The sequence below is a fragment of the Oryx dammah genome, unplaced genomic scaffold (assembly GCF_014754425.2).
Source record: "Oryx dammah isolate SB20612 unplaced genomic scaffold, SCBI_Odam_1.1 HiC_scaffold_28, whole genome shotgun sequence".
Classification (NCBI taxonomy): domain Eukaryota; kingdom Metazoa; phylum Chordata; class Mammalia; order Artiodactyla; family Bovidae; genus Oryx; species Oryx dammah.
In genome coordinates, this window is record NW_024070212.1 from 91,477,706 (window position 1) to 91,498,892 (window position 21,187).

At 43.0% G+C, this 21,187-nt stretch overlaps 1 protein-coding gene across 1 annotated transcript; it reads left to right on the forward strand.

The window, feature by feature from the left end:
• The first annotated feature begins 1,842 nt into the window (after positions 1-1,842).
• Positions 1,843-20,789, forward strand: LOC120856138 (cytochrome c oxidase assembly factor 7). The gene is made up of 3 exons (XM_040231174.1): positions 1,843-2,034; positions 4,857-4,997; positions 19,791-20,789. The coding sequence occupies exons 1-3, from the start codon at positions 1,929-1,931 to the stop codon at positions 20,237-20,239; spliced, it is 696 nt and encodes a 231-aa protein (XP_040087108.1). The 5' UTR covers positions 1,843-1,928; the 3' UTR covers positions 20,240-20,789.
• Positions 20,790-21,187: the final 398 nt, after the last annotated feature.

Sequence of the window (21,187 nt, forward strand, 5' to 3'; positions counted from 1 at the left end):
ATCTCCTATTACATTATATCAGAATAAACCAAGTAGGATGGAAAACTGAAGTGGAAGCCTCTAAATCTACTTTGGGAATGTATGGTTGTTGCATCAGAGACTTTACAGAGGAGAAGTTCTCTGATTTGAGAAGGGTAGTCAAAGCATCAGGAGCAACAGTAAACAGGGACACAAACCTGGGATGGATTCAGAGAACAGAAAGCTGGGTGTGGTATAGGGGAAGGGAGGCAGGAGATGAGGCTATAGTCAGATCACGCAGGACCTTGGAGGACAGGTGAAGGAAGGTGAACTCATAGTCAAAGGTCAGTACATGTCTATACTGAGAGATCTTTGAAGGTAATCAGGGGTTTGAGAAACCACTAGTAAATGTGGCACAGCAACTGGAATATGCTGTGCTATGAATGATGTATTATGGAATTGAATGGAAAATCATATTGGGACTTACTTGGTAGTCCAATGGTTAAGACTGTACTCCCAGTGCATGCGGCACAAGTTCGATCTCTGGTTGGGGAACTAAGAGTCCACACTCTGCCTGGTGTGGCCAAATTAAAAAAAAAAATCCTATGAATTTTTAAAACAAAACTGGGATTTCAAAGACATTTCCCATGTGTAGTAAGCTGCTCTTGGAAGCAGTCGGAAGTAGTCCACTCTCTAATGACTTTGAAGTGAAGTCGCTCAATCGTTTCCGACTCTTTGCGACCCCATGGACTGTAGCCCACCAGGCTCCTCCGTCCATGGGATTCTCCAGGCAAGAATACTGGAGTGGGTTGCCATTTCCTTCTCCAGGGGATCTTGGCAGACGCTTTAACCGACTTTAGGGATAGATTAATAGCTATAGGTGATGGGAAACTTCAAGCTCCACTGAAGGCTCTAGACAGGGACTGGCTAGGACTCAAAGATGAACAGGAACTATGTTTGGACAGCTTTCAGTCTAGGCTTTATGAAACCAATAATTCTGAGCAGGAGAAAAATAAAAAAACAGCTGAAGTTCCTCTCTTCCTTCCCATATCTTTGATATGTCCCTCTTGTATCTCATTCTTTTATTTTTTTAAAAATTTGCGGCACAGCAACGCTCACTTCCTGTGTGACCTTGGACAAGTTGCTTAACCTGTCTATGCCTCCACTTCTTAATTGGCGAAATGAGGATAATAATGTGACCACAAGGTCGCAGTGAGTGCCGTGAGAATTAAAAGATAATTATTTATCAAGCTCTTAGAATAGAATCTGGAACAAAGTTCAGCACTGTTTAAGCATTAACAGCCTTATTATAACAGTCTTATTACTACAACCAGTACAGCTACAGATTCTAGTTATCACCTTCCATAGCCATCCATTCCTTAGGTCATTCAGTCATTCATGTTGGAGGCAGTGGGTAGGTCTGGGAGGAAAGTAGAGATATATCAGTCCTTTAATCGTGCTTGTACTGACTTATGAATACTAGTTTGTCCAGCCACACCTGGAACATAGTAGGTGCTCAAAATACAAAAGTCTTCCTACTAACCCGCAAGTTCTTTAAAGGCAGTAACCATACTCCCTCAGCTGTTGTCAATACTAAAACCAAGCACTCGGTGACCCACGCTTAGGGAATACCGAATTAACGAATGTGATAAATGACAGCAGGCAGAGAAACATTAACACCACAGGGCTGGCACAAATATAAAGTGCTACAGAAAGACTGCTACCCGCTTTACGTGTGGACTGACCAGAGGAAAACTTGGGACCGCCAAAGACTAACACCGTGAGGACAAACGACTGCCCAAAGTTCAGCAGGCTCCGCCTCCCCAGCGCAGGGCTGAACGCGGACCTTGGCGGCACGCCCCTCCAAGGCCCCGCCCCTTCGCCGGCTCACGTGACCGTGGGGGCGGGAGGACGTGCGGCGCGGGCAGAGTCGGAGCGGCGGGGTGGATTTAACTGGGCTGGCGAGAGCCATGGCCGGCTTGGTGGACTTTCAGGACGAGGAACAGGTGAAGTCCTTTCTGGAGAACATGGAAGTGGAGTGCAACTACCAGTGCTACCGCGAGAAGGACCCGGACGGTGAGCGCCGCCTGCAGGGCCTTAAGGACACGTGGGGGCTCCGGCCTCAGGGACGGGGACTGACGGGTCACGCGAGCGACCTCTGAGGGGATCTGGAAGGGGACGCGGGTGTCTGTGGGTCGCTGACTGCCGTGTGTGTGTGTGCGTGTGTGGGGGGCGGGGGAAGGGGCGGGTTGGGTTCCACGAGGACTTGCGGGGCACGCAGCGGGAGCATGCTCTGGCCGCACCGAGCCCGGAGGCCTGGCGAGAAGGAAGAGAAGCGCTAGGGCATTTGGAGCAGAGAGACTACGGCTATGTCAGTGAACTGATAAAATGCTCTGTCCTCGTGGAGCTTACGTTCTCGTGGAGGTTATTGGAAAATAAACCTAATAAATGAAGTAGTGTGTTAGAAGGTAGTAATTGGAGTGGGAAAAAGAACTGACTGAGAGGTCTCAGCCGTTCAGGAGGGCAACTTTAAATTGAGTGGTCAGGGTGAATCATTGAAAAGGTAACATTTGAACAAAGTGTTGAAGAAAGTAAGGGAGGTGCATGCGAGGCAGAGGTACAGGCTAGTAAAAAGGCCCCGAGGCATGAATGTGCCCCGTGTTTTCTGGGAACATTGAGTTGACTTCAGTTGTGAGTGGTGATGTCCCGAAGGGGCCATCCAGAGCAGCCAGTACCTTTAGGTGGTTTTCTTCTTAGTGCTTTTTTCCCCCTTTTATTTATTGATATGGCTGCACTTGGTCTTAGTTGTGGCATGCAAACTCTTAATTGTCACATCCGGAATCTAGTTCCCTGACCAAGGATCCAGCCTGGGCCCCCCTGCATTGGGAGCTCGGAGTCTTAGCCACTGGACCACCAGGGAAGTACCCATACTTTTAAAGAAAAAAAAAAAAAAAAAGATATTGGCCCTGGCTTTTAATAGCTTGCACCCTTGCTCCAAGCTGACCAACTACACAGAGTTGCTCTGAAGGAGTATGGCTTAAAAGAATCCATGAGGTGCAGAATGGTTGGAGAAGACTCCTGGAAGAGGTCAGGAAGAATAGGCTAGTAATGCTGATTAAATGGAGTCAGAGGGAGTGAAGAAAATGCTCTTTGAGAAAATTGAAGTCAGAATGTAGTTAGAAATAAGATTGAGGAGGGTCGGACCTTGGGCCACAGTGTGTCAGATCTTGAATGCTGGGGTAAGGCATTTGAAAGCCTTTATTGTGTAGGCAGTGGAGAGCCATACATGTGTTTTTGTACCCTGGAGATACACCAAGCAGTGAAGGAAGGGTGGGTGGGCATATAAGAAGTGCAGGATGCTGCTCTTGAAGAGAGCCTGAGAGCAGGCAGTTTCTATAGCTGGTTCTGTAGTACTCTTCAAAATCATCATTTCTCAGCCAGATTACTGAAGTAACTTTCTAACTTGACTCTTCATTTGCATCCTAACTCCCTTAAATGTATTCTCTACTCATAAACTGATACTTAAATTTGAATTTCGTTATGTTATTTACTAGATTTTCAGCTGACAGAAATAACACATTTTTGTCATTATCAGTGTTGGAGTGGGTCCCCTCACACATGATTTCCTCCATATTCATCCAGATATATAAAAACATATTTATTAGAGTGACCTTTTAAAAATGCAAATTGAATCATATCACTTCCCTTCATAAATCCTTCCAGTGGTTTGCCATTGACTTGGAATAAAATCCCAGTTTCTTCGTATCTAATGTAAGGCCCTCTGATTGGTCCCTGCCTTTTCCTCTTTTCCTGCCCCTCCTGGATCCAGCTACATTATACCTTATTTGTGTCAAACTTATTAACTTTTTCAAGTCTTTTTATGTACTGTTCCTTGTGCCTGAGTCTTTCTGTCTCCTTCCCATTTCATTGTCTTTAAATAGCTAGACCATTCTTGTTATTCACATCTCAGCTCACACATTGAAGTCCTCAGTGGGGCCCTACCTGATTACCCGGTCTGTGTTAACCATTTCCCCCAAAATGCCCAACAAACTGTCACATCATCCTGTTTTGTTTCACTGCTGGTGTTTATTAAGGTTTGAATGCATCTTGTTAAGCTATGTATTTATTTATTGTGTTTCCTCCTCTAGACTGTAACTTTTAGGAGGACAGGTGACTATATTCCCAGCAACTAAAGCAGTGTCTTGTATATTGTTGCAGATAGATGCGCAAATATTCATTGAATGAAAGTTAACAAGAGATGGGTGTTATTGCGGATGAAGAAAAGGTACAGAAGGGAGAGGTGTTAAGGAGAGGCTTGCTGGAAATAGAGACTACCAAGGAGAGGGAGTCTTATTTCTAACTCCTTTGGTAGCTGCAATTTCAACTCTTTCTTCATGAACCCAGCCTGGCCAAGGATTAAGGTATAGTCATCAAAGAACTGCTTCTTGCTGCCATGAAGACTGGCCTATTGACCCTTTTGGTTCTCACTGTTTAAATGCTGAACTTCCTGAGAAGTTCCAAAGCTAGCAAACTTTTATCATTGAAGCCAGTGGGTCTGTTTAAATGCTGAACTTCCTGAGAAGTTCCAAAGCTGGCAAACTTTTATCATTGAAGCCAGTGGGTCTCTGGGCCTTGTTGACAGGGAATAGAAGGGCTGGTGAGTAGTAGAGCCAGTGTAGGGGCCAAGGTCTTCCCGGTTTATACATTGCTCAGTCCCAGGCTGAGGGCAGACAGTGCCATTTGTAGGAGTGGCTGAACATGCATTTTTTGTGGTGAAGTCACCTTGCCACACCTCAGGAGGACAGAGGCTTGTCCTAAATAAAGGCACATCCAGCCTACCACACCTGGACCCTCCTCTCCCCCAGACTTGAACGACAGCTTTTGCCCTTTCCTCACAGGTTGCTATCGGCTGGTGGACTATTTGGAAGGGATCCAGAAGAATTTTGATGAGGCTGCCAAGGTGTTGAAGTTCAACTGTGAAGAGAACAAACACAGTGATAGCTGCTACAAACTGGGGGCCTATTATGTGACTGGGAAAGGTAAGGAGAGGCCTGCTTTCTTTGGTCCTTATCATCGATGGTAGTCGTGACGCCACAATGTGAGGCTCATACTGAGGTCTCTTTACAAATGGGTCTTCACGGGCATTGGGGAAGCATGCTGTAGGAAAATTTGGAGTCAAGAGTTCAGCAAAGTGCTGGAGGGAAGGGCATAGCCTTTCAAGTTAGGCAGACCTTGTGTGTGCTAGTCATGTCCAACTTTGTGACCCCATGGACTGTAGCCCACCAGGCTCCTCTGTCCATGGGATTTCCCAGGCAAGAATTTTGGAGCAGGTTGCCATTTCCTTCTCCAGGGGATCTTCCTGACCCAGGGATCAATCTGACATCTCCTGCATTGGCAGGCAGATTATTTTATCACTGAGCCACCTGGGGAATCCCTTAGGCAGACCTTCAGTTTAGTCACTCAGTCCTGTCCGACTCTGTGACCCTGTGAATTGCAGCATGCCAGGCCTCCCTGTCCATCACCAACTCCCGGAGTTCACCCAAACTCATGTCCATTGAGTCAATGATGCCATCCGGCCATCTCATCCTCTGTCGTCCTTTTCTCCTCCTGCCCCCAATCCCTCCCAGTATCAGAGCCTTTTCTAATGAGTCAACTCTTCGCATGAGGTGGCCAAAGTATTGGAGTTTCAGCTTTACCATCAGTCCTTCCAAAGAACACCCAGGACTGATGTCCTTTAGAATGGACTGGTTGGATCTCCTTGCAGTCCAAGGGACTCTCAAGAGTCTTCTCCAACACCACCGTTCAAACGCATCAATTCTTTGGTGCTCAGCTTTCTTCACAGTCCAACTCTCACATCCATACATGACCACTGGAAAAACCATAGCCTTGACTAGACGGACCTTAGTTGGCAAAGTAATGTCTCTGCTTTTGAATATGCTAGATAGGTTGGTCATAACTTTCCTTCCAAGGAGCAAGCGTCTTTTAATTTCATGGCTGCAATCACCATCTGCAGTGATTTTGGACCCCCCCACACAAAATAATTCTATTGTTCTATTGTTTTCCTCTATTTTTTTGCACTGATCACTGAGGAAGGCTTTCTTATCTCTCCTTGCTATTCTTTGGAACTCTGCATTCAGATGCTTATATCTTTCCTTTTCTCCTTTGCTTTTTGCTTCTCTTCTTTTCACAGCTATTTGTAAGGCCTCCCCAGACAGCCATTTTGCTTTTTTGCATTTTCTTTCTGTGGTCTTGATCCCTGTCTCCTGTACAATGTCACGAACCTCTGTCCATAGTTCATCAGGCACTTTATCTATCAGATCTAGTGCCTTAAATCTATTTCTCACTTTCACTGTATAATCGTAAGGAATTTGATTTAGGTCATACTTGAATGCTCTAGTGGTTTTCCCTACTTTCTTCAATTTAAGTCTGAATTTGGCAATAAGGAATTCATGATCTGAGCCACAGTCAGCTCCCGGTCTTGTTTTTGCTCACTGTATAGAGCTTCTCCATCTTTGGCTGCAAAGAATATAATCAATCTGATTTCGGTGTTGACCATCTGGTGATGTCCATGTGTAGAGTCTTCGCTTGTGTTGTTGAAAGAGGGTGTTTGCTATGACCAGTGTGTTCTCTTGGCAAAACTCTATTAGCCTTTGCCCTGCTTCATTCTGTACTCCAAGGCCAAAATTGCCTGTTACTCCAGGTGTTTCTTGACTTCCTACTTGTGCATTCCAGTCCCCTATAATTAAAAGGACATCTTTTTGGGGTGTCAGTTCTAAAAGGTCTTGTAGGTCTTCATAGAACTGTTCAACTTCACTTCTTCAGTGTTACTGGTTGGGGCATAGGCTTGGATTACTGTGATATTGAATGGTTTGCCTTAGAAATGAACAGAGATCATTCTGTCATTTTTGAGATTGCATCCAAGTACTGCATTTCGGACTCTCCTGTTGACCATGATGGCTACTCCATTTCTTCTAAGGGATTCCTGCCCGCAATAGTAGATATAATGGTCATCTGAGTTAAATTCACCCATTCCAGTCCATTTTAGTTCGCTGATTCCTAGAATGTCGACGTTCACTCTTGCCATCTCCTATTTGACCACTTCCAATTTGCCTTGACTCATGGACCTGACATTCCAGGTTCCTATGCAATATTGCTCTTTACAGCATTGGACCTTGCTTCTATCACCAGTCAAATCCACAACTGGATATTGCTTTTGCTTTGGCTCCATCCCTTCATTTTTTCTGGAGTTGTTTCTCCACTGATCTCCAGTAGCATATTGGGCACCTACTGACCTGGGGAGTTCCTCTTTCGTTATCCTATCATTTTGCCTTTTCATACTGTTCATGGGGTTCTCAAGGCAAGAACACTGAAGTGGTTTGCCATTTCCTTCTCCAGTGAACCACATTCTGTCAGACCTCTCCACCATGACCTGCCCGTCTTGGGTGGCCCCACAGGTCATGGCTTAGTTTCATTGCGTTAGACAAGGCTGTGGTCTACGTGATTAGATTGGCTAGTTTTCTGTGATTATGGTATGTGTGTCTGCCCTCTGATGCCTCTCGCAACACCTACTGTCTTACTTGGGTTTCTCTTACCCTGGATGTAGGGTATCTCTTCAGGGCTGCTCCAGCAAAGTGCAGCCACTGCTTCTTACCTTGCACGAGGGGTATCTCCTCACTGCTGCCCCTCCTGACCTTGCACATGGAGTAGCTCCTCTCGGCCCTCCTGCACTCGCACAGCCACCGCTCCTTGGACGTGGGGTTGCAGACCTTAGGGAATGTTAATGCTGTAGTCACATTAACTCTGTGTATCAGTTATATCACCTGTAAAATGGAGAAAAAACAATACTTTCTTCATAGGTCTTTGTGAAGATTAAATAGGGTAATGTAGGTAAAGGCATCAGCGTGTGCCTGGCATAGAAGAAGGGACTAGTAATCAATTCCTTTCCATCTGTCTTTTCTCCTCGTGCCTTAATTGCAGTTGATATTGAGTAGTGTTTAAGTTGCACTGTGTTGTGTGCATGCTCATCATGTCCGACTCTTTATAGCCCCACGGGCTGTAGTCTACCAGGCTCCCCTGTCCATGCGATTTTTCGAGACAAGCATATTGGAGTGGGTTGCCGTTTCCTAATCTAAGGGATCTTCCCGACCCAGGGATTGTGTCTCCTGTATTGGCAGGCAGATTCTTTATTCTGTGCCTTCCAGGAATTACCTATTGCTAAATAACAAATTATCCCAACAAACCTATCATTTCACATAGTTTCTTTGGATCAGTAATTTGGGAGTGGTGAGCTGTGTGCCTCAGGGTCTCTGAATTAGGCTGCAGTCAAGACGCTAGCCAGGGAACCAGGCTTTAGTCTTTTGAAGGCTTGACTGGAACTAGAATCTTCAGTCCTAAACTGACTCACTCACTTGGCTGTGAAGGCTTCCATTCTTTGCCAGCTGTTGTCAAGAGACCTTGGTTCTTTGTGACATGGATCTCTTCATGGGCTACTTGTATGTCCTTGTGACATGGCATTTGGCTTCCTCCAGAGTGAGTGATCCAAAAGAAGGAGCAAGATGGAATCCACAGTGTCTTTTATAACCTACTCTTGGAAGTCACATGCTTTTCATTCCTATCCCATTCTGCTTATTTGAAGTGAGTCAGTAAGTTTAGCCTGCACTAATTGGAGAGAACTAAAATTCTACCTCTTGAAAGAAGGACTATCAAGAATTTATGGGCATATTTGAAAACCACCACAAGCTGGGAATATAACCTAAGACAGGCAGCTCTTTTTTTTGTTGACTAGTTCATGAGCGTTTTGAGGATGATATAATTCATTCATTGCTTGTTCCTAGTGCCCAGTGAAGCCTGGTAAAAGGACAATCAGTGAAAGTTTGATGAAGACGATGCCTTTTTTAAATCTCTAGAACTTTGTGGACTATTTCTGCCTTCACATGTAACATACAGTCTGTGGTAGTCTCAGATTTGAAGAAAATTTAGCATTAACAGGAATATAAAGTTCCCTTGCTTTAGCAAGGGGGCATTTCTTTAGACCATTTTCATTAATTTACGATTTGTAAGTAATATATAGCTGCATTATTATTTTTTTAAAATCTGTGTGCCAACAGTAGCAGTTTAGTTAAATAAAGTTACTTCCATAACTAGAATGTTATTTAACCCATTAAAAAATAATGTTTCTAAATAGTTTTTGTTGATGTCAGGAAAAGTTTATAATATAATATTCAATGAAGAAAGCTGAACACAAAATTATGTATGTACTCAGCTGTACAGTATAGCGTGGAAAAATAAAAATGTTCCTAGCTGTTAGTTTCTGAATATATGTCTTATGTTTATATCATATTTTATTATATTTTTCATAAGGACTTTTGCTGTTGTTCAGTCACTCAGTCATCTCTGACTCTTTGCGACCCCATAGACTGCAGCACGCCAGGCTTCCCTGTCTTTCACTATCTCCCGGAGCTTGCTCAAACTCACGTCCATTGAGTCGGTGATGCCACCCAACCATCTTGTCCTCTGTTGTCCCCTTCTCCTCCCGCCTCCAACCTTTCCCAGCAGCAGGGTCTTTTCCAGTGAGTCAGCTTTTCGCAAAAAGTGGCCAAAGTGTTGGAACTTCAGCATCAGCATCAGTCAGCCTCCAATGAATATTCAGGATTGACATCCTTTAGGATTGACTGGTTTGATCTCCTTGCAGTCCAAAGAACTCTCAAGAGTCTTCTCCAACACCACAGTCAAAAACATCAGTTCTTCAGCGTTCAGCCTTCTTTATGGTCCAACTCCCACTGCCAGACATGACTACTTAAAACCATAGCTTTGACTAGATGGACCTTTGTCAGCAAAGTAATATCTCTGCTTTTTAATATGTTGTCTAGGTTGGTCATAGCTTCTCTTCCAAGGAGCAAGCATTTTTTAATTTCATGGCTGAAGTCACCATCTGCAGTGATTTTGGAGCCCAAGAAGATAAAGTCTGTCACTGTTTCCATTGCTTCCCCATCTATTTGCCGTGAAGTGATGGGACTGGATGCCACGATCTTCGTTTTTTGAGTGTTGAGTTTTAAGCCAGCTTTTTCACTCTCCTCTTTTACCTTCATAAAGAGGCTCTTTAGTTCCTCTTTGCTTTCTGCCATAGGGTGGTGTCATCTGCATGTCTGAGGTTATTGATATTTCTAGCAGTCTTGATTTCAGCTTGTGCTTCATCCAGTTTGGCATTTCACATGATGTACTCTGCATATAATTGTACTTCGTCTACATATGCTTCATCTGCCTGCCTGCATATGCTTCATCTTCATATGCTTGTGCTTCACCCAGTCTGCCATTTCACATGATGTACTCTGCATAAAGCAAAATGATTGTCTGAGGAGGCCTTACAAATAGCTGAGAAAAGAAGAGAAGCTAAAGGCAAAGGAGAAGAGGAAAGATACCATTTGAATGCAGAGTTCCAAAGAATAGCAAGGAGAGGTAAGAAAGCCTTCCTCAGAATATATTTTTCCATCCTCTCACTTTCAGTCTGTATGTGTCTTTAGGTCTGAAGTGGGTTTCTTTTTTTTTTTTTTTTTTAAACTTTTTTTTTTTTTTTAATATGCAGATGACACCACCTTTATGGCAGTGAAGTGGGTTTCTTATAGACAGTGTACATATGGGTCTTGTTTTCGTATCCATTCAGCCAGTCTGTGTCTTTTGGTTGGAGCATTTAATCCATTTACATTTAAAGTAATTATTGATAGATATGTTCCTATTGCTATTTTCTTAATAGTTTGGGGTTGATTTTGTAGATCTTTTTCTTCTCTTGTATTTCTTGACTATATAAGTCCCTTTAACATTTGTTGTAAAGCTGGTTTGGCGGTACTGAATTCTCTTAACTTTTGTTTGTCTGAAAAGCTTTTTATTTCTCCATCAATTCTGAGTGAGATCCTTGCTGCGTACAGTAATCTGAGTTGTAGATTTTTCCCTTTCAGTACTTCAAATATATCCTGCCATTCCCTTCTGGCCTGCAGAGTTTCTGTTGAAAGATCAGCTGTTAAACATATGGGGTTTCCCTTGTATGTTACTTGTTGCTTTTCCCTTGCTGCTTTTAATATTCTTTCTTTTTGTTTAGTCTTTGTTAGTTTGATTAGTATGTGTCCTGGCATGTTTCTCCTTGGGTTTATCCTGTATGGGATTCTTTGCGCCTGTTGGACTTGACTATTTCCTTTTCCATGTTGGGGAAATTTTCAACTATAATCTCTTCAAAACTTTTGTCATACCCTTTTTTTTCTCTTCTTCTTCTGGGACCTCTATAATTCAAATATTGGTGCATTTGATATTGTTCCAGAGGTCTCTGAGACTATCCTCAGTTCTTTTCATTCCTTTACTTTTTTTCATTCTGCTCTTCAGAAGTTATTTCCACCATTTTATCTTCCAGCTCACCGATTCGTTCTTCTGCTTCAGATATTCTGCTATTGATTCCTTCTAGAGTATTTTTAATTTCAGTAATTATGTTGTTTGTTTCTGCATGTTTATTCTTTGATTGTTCTAGGTCTTTGTTAATTGATTCTTGCATTTTCTCCATTTTGTTTTCAACGTTTTTGATCATCTTGACTGTCATTATTCTGAATTCTTTTTCAGATAGTTTGCCTGTTTCCTTTCATTTATTTGGACTTCTGTGTTTCTAGTTTGTTCCTTCATTTATGTAGTATTTCTCTGCCTTTTCATTTTTTTTTTTTTAAACTTACTGTTTGAGATCTCCTTTTCCCAGGCTTCAAGGTTGAATTCTTTCTTCTTTTTGGTTTCTTTCTTCCTCAGGTTGGTCCAGAGGTTTGTGTAAGCTTCATGTAGGATGAGATTTGTGCTGAGTTTTTTTTTTTCCTCTCTGATAGGCAAGGCTATGTGAGGTGGTAATTCTGTCTGCTGATGATTAGGTTTGTATTTTTCATTTGTTGTTTAGATGAACCATCCTGCACAGGGTGCTACTGGTGGTTGGGTGATGCCGGGTGTTGTATTCAAGTGATTTCCTTTGTGTGAGTTCTCACTGTTTGATGCCTCCTAGGGAAAAGGCAGTGGCACCCCACTCTAGTACTCTTGCCTGGAAAATCCCATGGATGGAGGAGCCTGCTGGGCTGCAGTCCATGGAGTCACTAAGAGTCAGACACGACTGAGTGACTTCACTTTCACTTTTCACTTTCATGCACTGGAGAAGGAAATGCAACCCACTCCAGTGTTCTTGCCTGGAGAATCTCAGGGACGGGGGAGCCTGGTGGGCTGCCGTCCATGGGGTTCCACAGAGTTGGACATGACTGAAGTGACTTAGCAGCAGTAGCAGCAGGATTAGTTCTCTGGTAGTCTAGGGTCTTGAAATCAGTGTTCCCACTCCAAAGGCTCAGAGCTTGATCTCTGGTCAGGAACGAAGATTCTACAAATGGTTATGGCATTAAGTGAGATTAAAACAGATATCCAGTAATCAGAAACCAAACAAATGGAAATTACAAAATCAGGCAAATAATAATTAAAATAATGGAATATACACGTATACATATACACTGCTGAGCAAAGTCAAAACAGTCCAACAAAAATAAAGTACAGTTGATTGACTTGGCGAACAAAGGAAATAAAAAATTATATTTACCAGTTAAGAACAAATTTAACTAAAGCACAAACCGGGAAACAAAACTAAAGCAAGGTGCCAAGTGGGGAATAAAGCAATGAAAACAAAACTAACAAATATGTTGAGAGCAAAGGAAAGAAAGAATAGATATGCGAAGTCAAAAAGAGGTAGATAAAGAAGATTTATATACATTAAAGATTAACTGCAAGGGGAAAAGAACAGTAGGAGAAGCAAACAAAGGAATAAACTTAGAAAAAATAATAATAGGTTAAAAAAATTAAAATTAAAAAAAAAGAAAAGAAAAAAAGGAAGACTCCATAGAACTGACTTCCTGGTGTCTCAGATGGTAAAGTGTCTGTTTACAATGCAGGAGACCTGGGTTCAATCCCTGGGTCAGGAAGTTCCCTGGAGAAGGAAAAGGCAACTCACTCCAGTACTCTTGCCTAGAAAATCCCATGGACAGAGGAGCCTGGTGTCCATGGGGTCGCAAAGAGTTGGACACGACTGAGCAACTTCACTTTCACTTTGAATGTAGAGGCAGAGGTTTATAACAACAATAAAAAATGTAACAGAGAAAAATCTCAAAAGCTTAATTAGATTTCATAGTGCCAAAGGAGAAAAGGAAAGATATAACCATCTAAATGCAGAGTTCCAAAAGCAAGGAGAGATAAGAAAGCCTTCCTCAGCGATCAATGCAAAGAAATAGAGGAAAACAACAGAACAGAAAAGACTAGAGATCTCTTCAAGAAAATTAGAGATACCAAGGGAACATTTCATGCAAAGATGGGCTTGATAAAGGACAGAAATGGTATGGACCTAACAGAAGCAAAAGATATTAAGAAGAGGTGGCAAGAATACACAGAAGAACTGTACAAAAAAGATCTTCACGACCAAGATAATCACGATGGTGTGATCACTCACCTAGAGCCAGGCATCCTGGAATGTGAAGTCAAGTGGGCCTTAGAAAGCATCACTACGAACAAAGTTAGTGGAGGTGATGGAATTCCAGTTGAGCTGCTTCAAATCCTGAAAGATGATGCTGTGAAAATGCTGCACTCAGTATGCCAGCACATTTGGGAAACTCAGCAGTGGCCACAGAACTGGAAAAGGCCAGTTTTCATTCCAATCCCAAAGAAAGACAATGCCAAAGAATGCTCAAACTACCACACAATTGTACTCATCTCACATGCTAGTAAAGTAATGCTCAAAATTCTCCAAGCCAGGCTTCAGCAATATGTGAACTGTGAACTCCCAGATGTTCAAGCTGGTTTTCGAAAAGGCAGAAGAACCAGAGATCAAACTGCCAACATCCGCTGGATCATGGAAGAAGCAAGAGAGTTCCAGAAAAACATTTATTTCTGCTTTATTGACTATGCCAAAGCCTTTGACTGTGTGGATCACAATAAACTGTGGAAAATTCTGAAGGAGATGGGAATAGCAGACCACCTGACCTGCCTCTTGAGAAACCTATATGCAGGTCAGAAAGCAACAGTTGGAACTGGACATGGAACAACAGACTGGTTCCAAATAGGAAAAGGAGTACATCAAGGCTGTATATTGTCACCCTGCTTATTTAACCTTTATGCAGAGTACATCATGAGAAACGCTGGGCTGGAAGAGGCACAAGGTGGAATCAAGATTGCTGGGAGAAATACCAATGACCTTAGATATGCAGATGACACCACCCTTATGGCAGAAAGTGAAGAGGAGCTAAAGAGCCTCTTGATGAAAGTGAAAGAGGAGAGTGAAAAGGTTGGCTTAAAGCTCAACATTCAGAAAATGAAGATCATGGCATCTGGTCCCATCACTTCATGGGAAGTAGATTGGGAAACAGTGGAAGCAGGATCAGACTTTATTTTTTTGGGCTCCAAAATCACTGCAGATGGTGATTGCAGCCATGAAATTAAAAGACGCTTACTCCTTAGAAGGAAAGTTATGACCAACCTAGATAGCATATTCAAAAGCAGAGACATACTTTGCCAACAAAGGTCCAACCAGTCAAGGCTATGGTTTTTCCAGTGGTCATGTATGGATGTGAGAGTTGGACTGTGAAGAAAGCTGAGCACTGAGGAATTGATGCTTTTGAACTGTGGTATTAGAGAAGACTCTTGAGAGTCCCTTGGTCTGCAAGGCGATCCAACCAGTCTGTTCTAAAGGAGATCAGTCCTGGGTGTTCTTTGGAAGGAATGATGCTAAAGCTGAAACTCCAGTAATTTGGCTACCTCATGCAAAGAGTTGACTTATTGGAAAAGACTCTGATGCTGGGAGGGATTGAGGGCAGGAGGAGAAGGGGATGACAGAGGATGAGATGGCTGGATGGCATCACCAACTCGATGGACATGAGTTTGAGTAAACCCTGGGAGTTGGTGATGGACAGGGAGGCCTGCCGTGCTGGGATTCATGGGGTTGCAAAGAGTCAAACACAACTGAGCGACTGAACTGACTGAACTAAACTGAACTGACCACAGAGGGAGGAAAAAAGAAAAAAAAAATTTTTAATCCAAAGAATCTACAGAACAAGTCAAAGCATAAGAATAATAAATGTTTTTCTTGAGTCACTATTGTCAGAGTCCTTTCCCTCGCTGGAAGTCACAGTCCACCTCACCTCCCTAGGATGCCTTCCAACACTGCTCTGATCTCTGGATCTACTATGGGGCAGCTCAGATTCTAATCTGGTCCTACTCCTGTGTGTTCTTGCCTCCAATGTCCACAGCTATCAGAACTAGTACATTTTCTTTTGTGGGACCTCTCAGTGACCTTTTATATATTCCATAGACACAGAGTCTGCCAAGTTGATCGTGTGGATTTAATCTGCAGCTTGTAAGCTGATGGGAAGGTTTGGGGTGTTCTTCCTTATCCGTACTGCTCCTGGGTTTCAATTGTGGTTTTATTTCCACCTCTGCATGTGGGTCGTCCACTGGGATTTGCTCCTGAGGCTTCCCTGGAGGATTTGGGTTTGTACCTATGAGGGCCAGGTGTGGAGGTTGGTGCAGCTTTTTGGGTCACAGGGGTTCTGACAGCACCAAGTATCAGGGGAGCTGGCAGCTAGGGCAGCAGGAAATATAGTGCAATAGAAGGGTATGGTAACCAGTATTGGCCAATATGTTCCAGTATTTTTGCCTGGAGAACCCCCGTCCCTGATAGAGAAGCCTGGCAGGCCACAGTTTATAGGGTCTGAAAGAGTCAGACATAACTGAGGCAACCCTGCATGCATAGATGCAAGACTTTTTTGCCTGTGGCAGCTCTGCCCCGGTGGGAGTTGAGCGTGAAGGTGGTGCAGCTGCTTGGCTTGCGGGGACCCTGGCGGCACCAAGTGTGCAGGGACATGGACTGCTTCAGCTGCAGGAGTTATCGCCTTATCAGAACTTTTTGCTGAGCCTCTTGTAGCTGGCGATCAGAAGGCCTCTTTGGCCAGTCTATCTGCATAACTCTGCCCGTTCAGGTGCTTAGAGGACTCCCTTGCCTGGGGTCTTTCTCTGTTATTCCACGCGTCAGGCACTTAAAGGGGCATCTGGGTGGGGTCCTGCCCTGTAGTTCAGTGCATCAGGCATTTGATCGGCCAGCCTCTCTTGTTCAGCTGCAGATGCTGGCCTGTGGAGAGAGGCTATGGTGATGGCTCCACCCCGCTATGTGTGACTCAGCAGTATTCCATGCTTCCACGGCTGCCCAGCTTTCCTCTACAGGCATATCCCACCACAGTCTCCTCACGTCCTCTCAATCCATCTCTCCACAGTCAACAGCAGCCCTCACCCTGGGGTTGCTCCAGAGTCCCTAAACTCCAGCTCCCAGCCACTGTACCTTCCAGGGGACCTGCATCCCTGTCTGGAGTATGTATGGCTGTGGCAGGACCATCTGATTCTCATTCCATTTAGGCTGCCGCAGATCAGCTGTTTCACTTTCAGCCTTAAATGTTTCATCTCTGGCTCAGACAAGTGACCCGATGTGGGGCTTGGACCCTTGCTTCAGTCTCCCCACCTGCCAAGGGCAGGTCCAGTCCTACTGACACTCCAGTTTCCCCCCCCATTCCTTCTGCTACCAAGTTTTGCATGGTTCTATATATTATTTTCCTCTGGTTAGGTACTCCTGTCCACTCTCAGCTGGTGTTCTGTATGCATTTCTGTGTCTGAAGGTGTATTCCTGATGTATCCATGGAGAGAGATGTATTCCACGTCCATCTACTCCACCATCTTGTTCTTCCATGAAATTCTTAATTGTTTTCTCTCAAATTATTACACCCCTCTTTTCTTTCAGTTTAGCAAGTGGTGTCTCTTCCTACTGAGTAGCTCATAACCAGTTTGTCTTTAAAATATGTTTCAAATCTATCCTCTCTTCTTTTCCTGCTACTGTATTTATTCAAGCTACCTTTCTCTCCTACATCATTAATTCAGGTCTCTAATCATCTTTCCATAAAGCAACTGAAATGAACTTTTAAGGATATAAACCATGGGTTCCACAAAATATATGAAGCAACTGATTTTAGACATTAGAGGATAACTCAGTGCAGTAAGGTGATCCCTGAGAAAAGGGGAACACACAGGATGAGCCCCAGGCTTTGGCTTTCTGCCTAGAGGTACTTTTCAGACTAGGCAGAAAGAGTAGATTATGGTATTCTTGCTGAATGGATGAGGCATAGGTCAGAGTTTCTGGCCACTGAGGCTGCTGGAGGATCAGGCCTCAGAAGGATCAGGCTGATTCACCAGTGAATAGTTAACCTGCCAGAACAAAACTCAGCAGTCTTTGCTAAAAGGTGAGAGATTTATGTGATATGAAGAGAAACCAGAGTATAGTAGGTAAGGGAATACAACAAAACCCAGAGTGAATAAAATATTATCTACAATGTCCAGGAATAAGGAATTACTAAAGAAAAAAAAAAAAATCAGTCAATAGAGACAGACCCAGATGTGACAGGAATGTTGGAATTAACAGTCAAAATATTTTTTAAACAGGGAAATAAATATGTTAAAGAATTTAAACAAAAGATGGAGACAATGAATGAACAGATGGGCAGTTGCATCAGAGAAACTGAAACTATTAAGAAGAATCAAACTCCTATGATTGAAAAATATAATATTTGAAATGAAAAATTTACTGGATAGGCTTAGCAACAAATAGAACACTTCCAAAGGAAATAAACAGTGAATCTGAAAGATCAGTGAACTTAGAGGATTGTAGATGTTCTCTTAAACCGAAGCACTGAGACAAAAAAAGCAGAAAAATTCCCCAACCCTCAGAGTCTCAACCTGTAGGGTTCAGTGTCCCTTAATCTAACACAGCATGTATTGGAGCCCAGAAAGAAAATAGATTGGGACAGGAAAAAAAATTGGAAGAAATAATAGTATAAATTTTTCAAATGGTGGAGCCAGGACTGGAACCTCAGTTTTCTGCCTGCAAAGCTCAGGCTTCATTAACCTCTGTTTCCTGTATCTCCCTGAGTTGAAATAACATATCTAACAAAAAGTAGAAGGCAGGAGAAGAGAGGTGGGGAGAAGTAGGAGAATTCCTCTTTTATAGTTGTGAGTGAATACTGCCTGAAATTTGGTTAAAACAAAATAAAAACGGAATCCTCTGGCAGTCCAGTGGTTAGGACTTTGTGCTTCTGCTGCAGAGGCGACCATGAAACACCCCCCCCACACACACACCAGCCCCTTGCCCCTCCCAAAAGAACTTGGTAACTTTAACCTTTAAATATTTTTAATAATTTATAACTCTAGGGCCTCATTTAGGAAATTTCTCTGTTGAAGAAATACTCATTTGAAGTTAGCAGTTTCTTCATTTTCACTTGTTTGTCTTAATAAATGCAAATAAAATCAAAGTTAAATTTTTTATTTACAAGTAGCATGTGTAATCTGGTTTTCCAAAGTACAGTTGATCCTCAAACAACACAGGTTTGAATGATGCAGGTTCACTTCCATGTGGATTTTGTCAACAATAAATACAATAGTAAAGCTCCGTGATTTCTGTCCCCTGTTGGTTTAGTCTGTGGGTGCACAGGAGCACATTTAGGGAAGCTTGCTGCTGCTGCTGCTGCTGCTAAGTCACTTCAGTCGTGTCTGACTCTGTGCAACCCCATAGACAGCAGCCCACCAGGCTCCCCCGTCCCTGGGACTGTTCTCGGATTTTTGGCTCATGAAGAGTGGGTGTCCCTCACAGCTTTCAAGAATCATCTATACTTCTATCTAGCTGTCCATTCAGCCAGCCAACATTTAATTCAAACACATACTGCAAAGATGACTGGAATGGTGTTCTCTTAATGATGTTTTTTTTCTAGGTGGTGTATTTGGGATGACTTCTTTAAAAACTAATGTTGAGATATGTTTCTCTTTTTTTTTTAAGAAAGGGATTTTGAGAATAGGGGATTTGAAATGTTCTGTTAAAAAAAAAAAAAAAAAGAAGAAGAAAAAAGCAGGCCCTGTCACCACCTCTGCTTAAAATGATCCATTAGCAATTTTCCATTGCTCTGAGGTTAAAGTACAAGGTCCTTAAGAAGACCCATCAGACCCTGCGTGAGCTGGCCCCTGCCTGCCTCACCACCCTTCCTTAGTGATTTCTGATTTCTAGCACATGGGCTCCTCTTCTCTTTGTATTCTGTTCCTGCTGCTGGGAACAGTTTTCTTTGCCATTTTTTGTCCCCACTCCATATTTTTCTTTTCATTCTTTTTTCCATTATGTCACAGCTCAAATGTCACTTCTTTGGAGAAACTTTCCTTTACCACACCTCTTAGTTCAGAGCCTTGATCATTCTCAGCATCCTGTATTCTTTCTCCATATGCTTGTCACACTTCGAATCATACATTTACTTGTGTGGTGTTTAATGTCTGTTTTATTAGACTACAAAATTCACAGGGGCAGGGTCATTATCTTTTTATTCCTTAGAACTTAGCATAGTAATTGGTAATTAATATATATTCAGTATATATTTAAATTAACAAACATTTGGCAAAGTGCTTATAAGATGCCATGATCTTGCTCTTATCCCCAGAGGTAAATATCATTTACCAATAAGGACAAAGCTAAGGCTGAGAAACTAATCATTTCACCCTTTTTACCTGTTTGGGCTTCCTTATAAGATACCATTTGAGCAGAAGATTCCATGGCTGAAAAAGCTGTAAGGTCTGTGTACTATAACAGGCCATCTTCTTTTCATGCTGCCTTAGCTCAAAGTATATAAACTTTATTTGGGAATTGCTTCCTGACTTTGACCTGAGACATTCAGGTTCTGTCCTGACTTGGATTGACTTTTTTTCTTTCTTCCCAGGTGGACTATCCCAGGACCTGAAAGCTGCTTCCAGCTGCTTTCTGATGGCATGTGAGAAGCCAGGAAAGAAGTCCACTGAAGCATGCCACAATGTTGGTCTCCTGGCACATGATGGACAGGTCAATGAGGATGGCCAGCCCAATCTGGAGAGGGCCAGAGACTACTACACAAGGGCCTGTGATGGCAACTATGCTGCTAGCTGTTTCAACCTCAGTGCCATGTTCCTGCAGGGTGCCCCCAGCTTTCCCAAGGACATGGGCCTGGCATGCAAATACTCAATGAAAGCCTGTGACTTGGGCCATGTCTGGGCCTGTGCTAATGCCAGCCGCATGTACAGGCTTGGGGATGGTGTTGATAAGGACGAAGCTAAGGCTGAGGAACTAAAAAATCGGGCCCGGCAGCTGCACAAAGAACAACAGAAAAATGTCCAGCCTTTAACGTTTGGGTAGGGTGGCCCACCCTCCCGTGCTACAGACAGGTTGATGCTGGCACCTCCTATTTCTTATGGAGCCCTTGAAGGTCGACTTGCTGGAGAAGAAAGACTTGGTGTTTAAAATCAGTAACTGGGTGATATTAGCAATGGGTGGTTACATAGATCCATTGCTCCCCATTGTCACCTGCTCAGACGTAGTGTGAAATGTTTATTTTGGTCAATATTGTTTATCTGTGTGATCCAAATTTATAAGATCTTGGTTCTCAAACTCTTTTCCTGTTCTGTGAAAAATAGCAGACTAGTGAGCCATAAAGATTGTGGGGGTGGGAAGAAGAGAGCAGGAAACTGGAAAAATCAGCCACAGGCCTGAAGGAATCACCATCATCACCATTATTTTAGTTAGGAGAGCTTACAAAATCAAAATATCTTGATTTACATAATAGCGGGTTTAGGGAGCTAAGAACAGTTAAATAGTCAGGACGCCACCTGCTGACTTATCTAATCATTGGTGTGGGCTGCTTTTTTGTTTTTAGAGTCAGATTTTTCAATAAATTCAGAGATTGGGAGTTATGTGTGATGTAAAGATAAAGATCATTATGCTTCTGAGTTGCTCAAGAGGGTATAACAGAAAACATGGAGACATACACATGTTAAAAATAACATCCTCAGGCCACTCATTTGGTACTGTTAATAAAGTAACTTACTTACCCTAGGAATTTGTAAGCAAGGGATTTATGATACATTTTGCCCCTTGGAACTGAACCTTTTTCACTATTCTGTGAATAAACTAGCCTTGTCTAACTCAATGAAACTAAGCCATGCCCTGTGGGGCCACCCAGGATGGGCGGGCATGGTGGAGAGATCTGACACAATGTGGTCCACTGGAGAAGGGAATGGCGAACCACTTCAGTATTCTTGCCTTGAGAACCCCCTGAACAGTATGAATAGGCAAAATGATAGGATA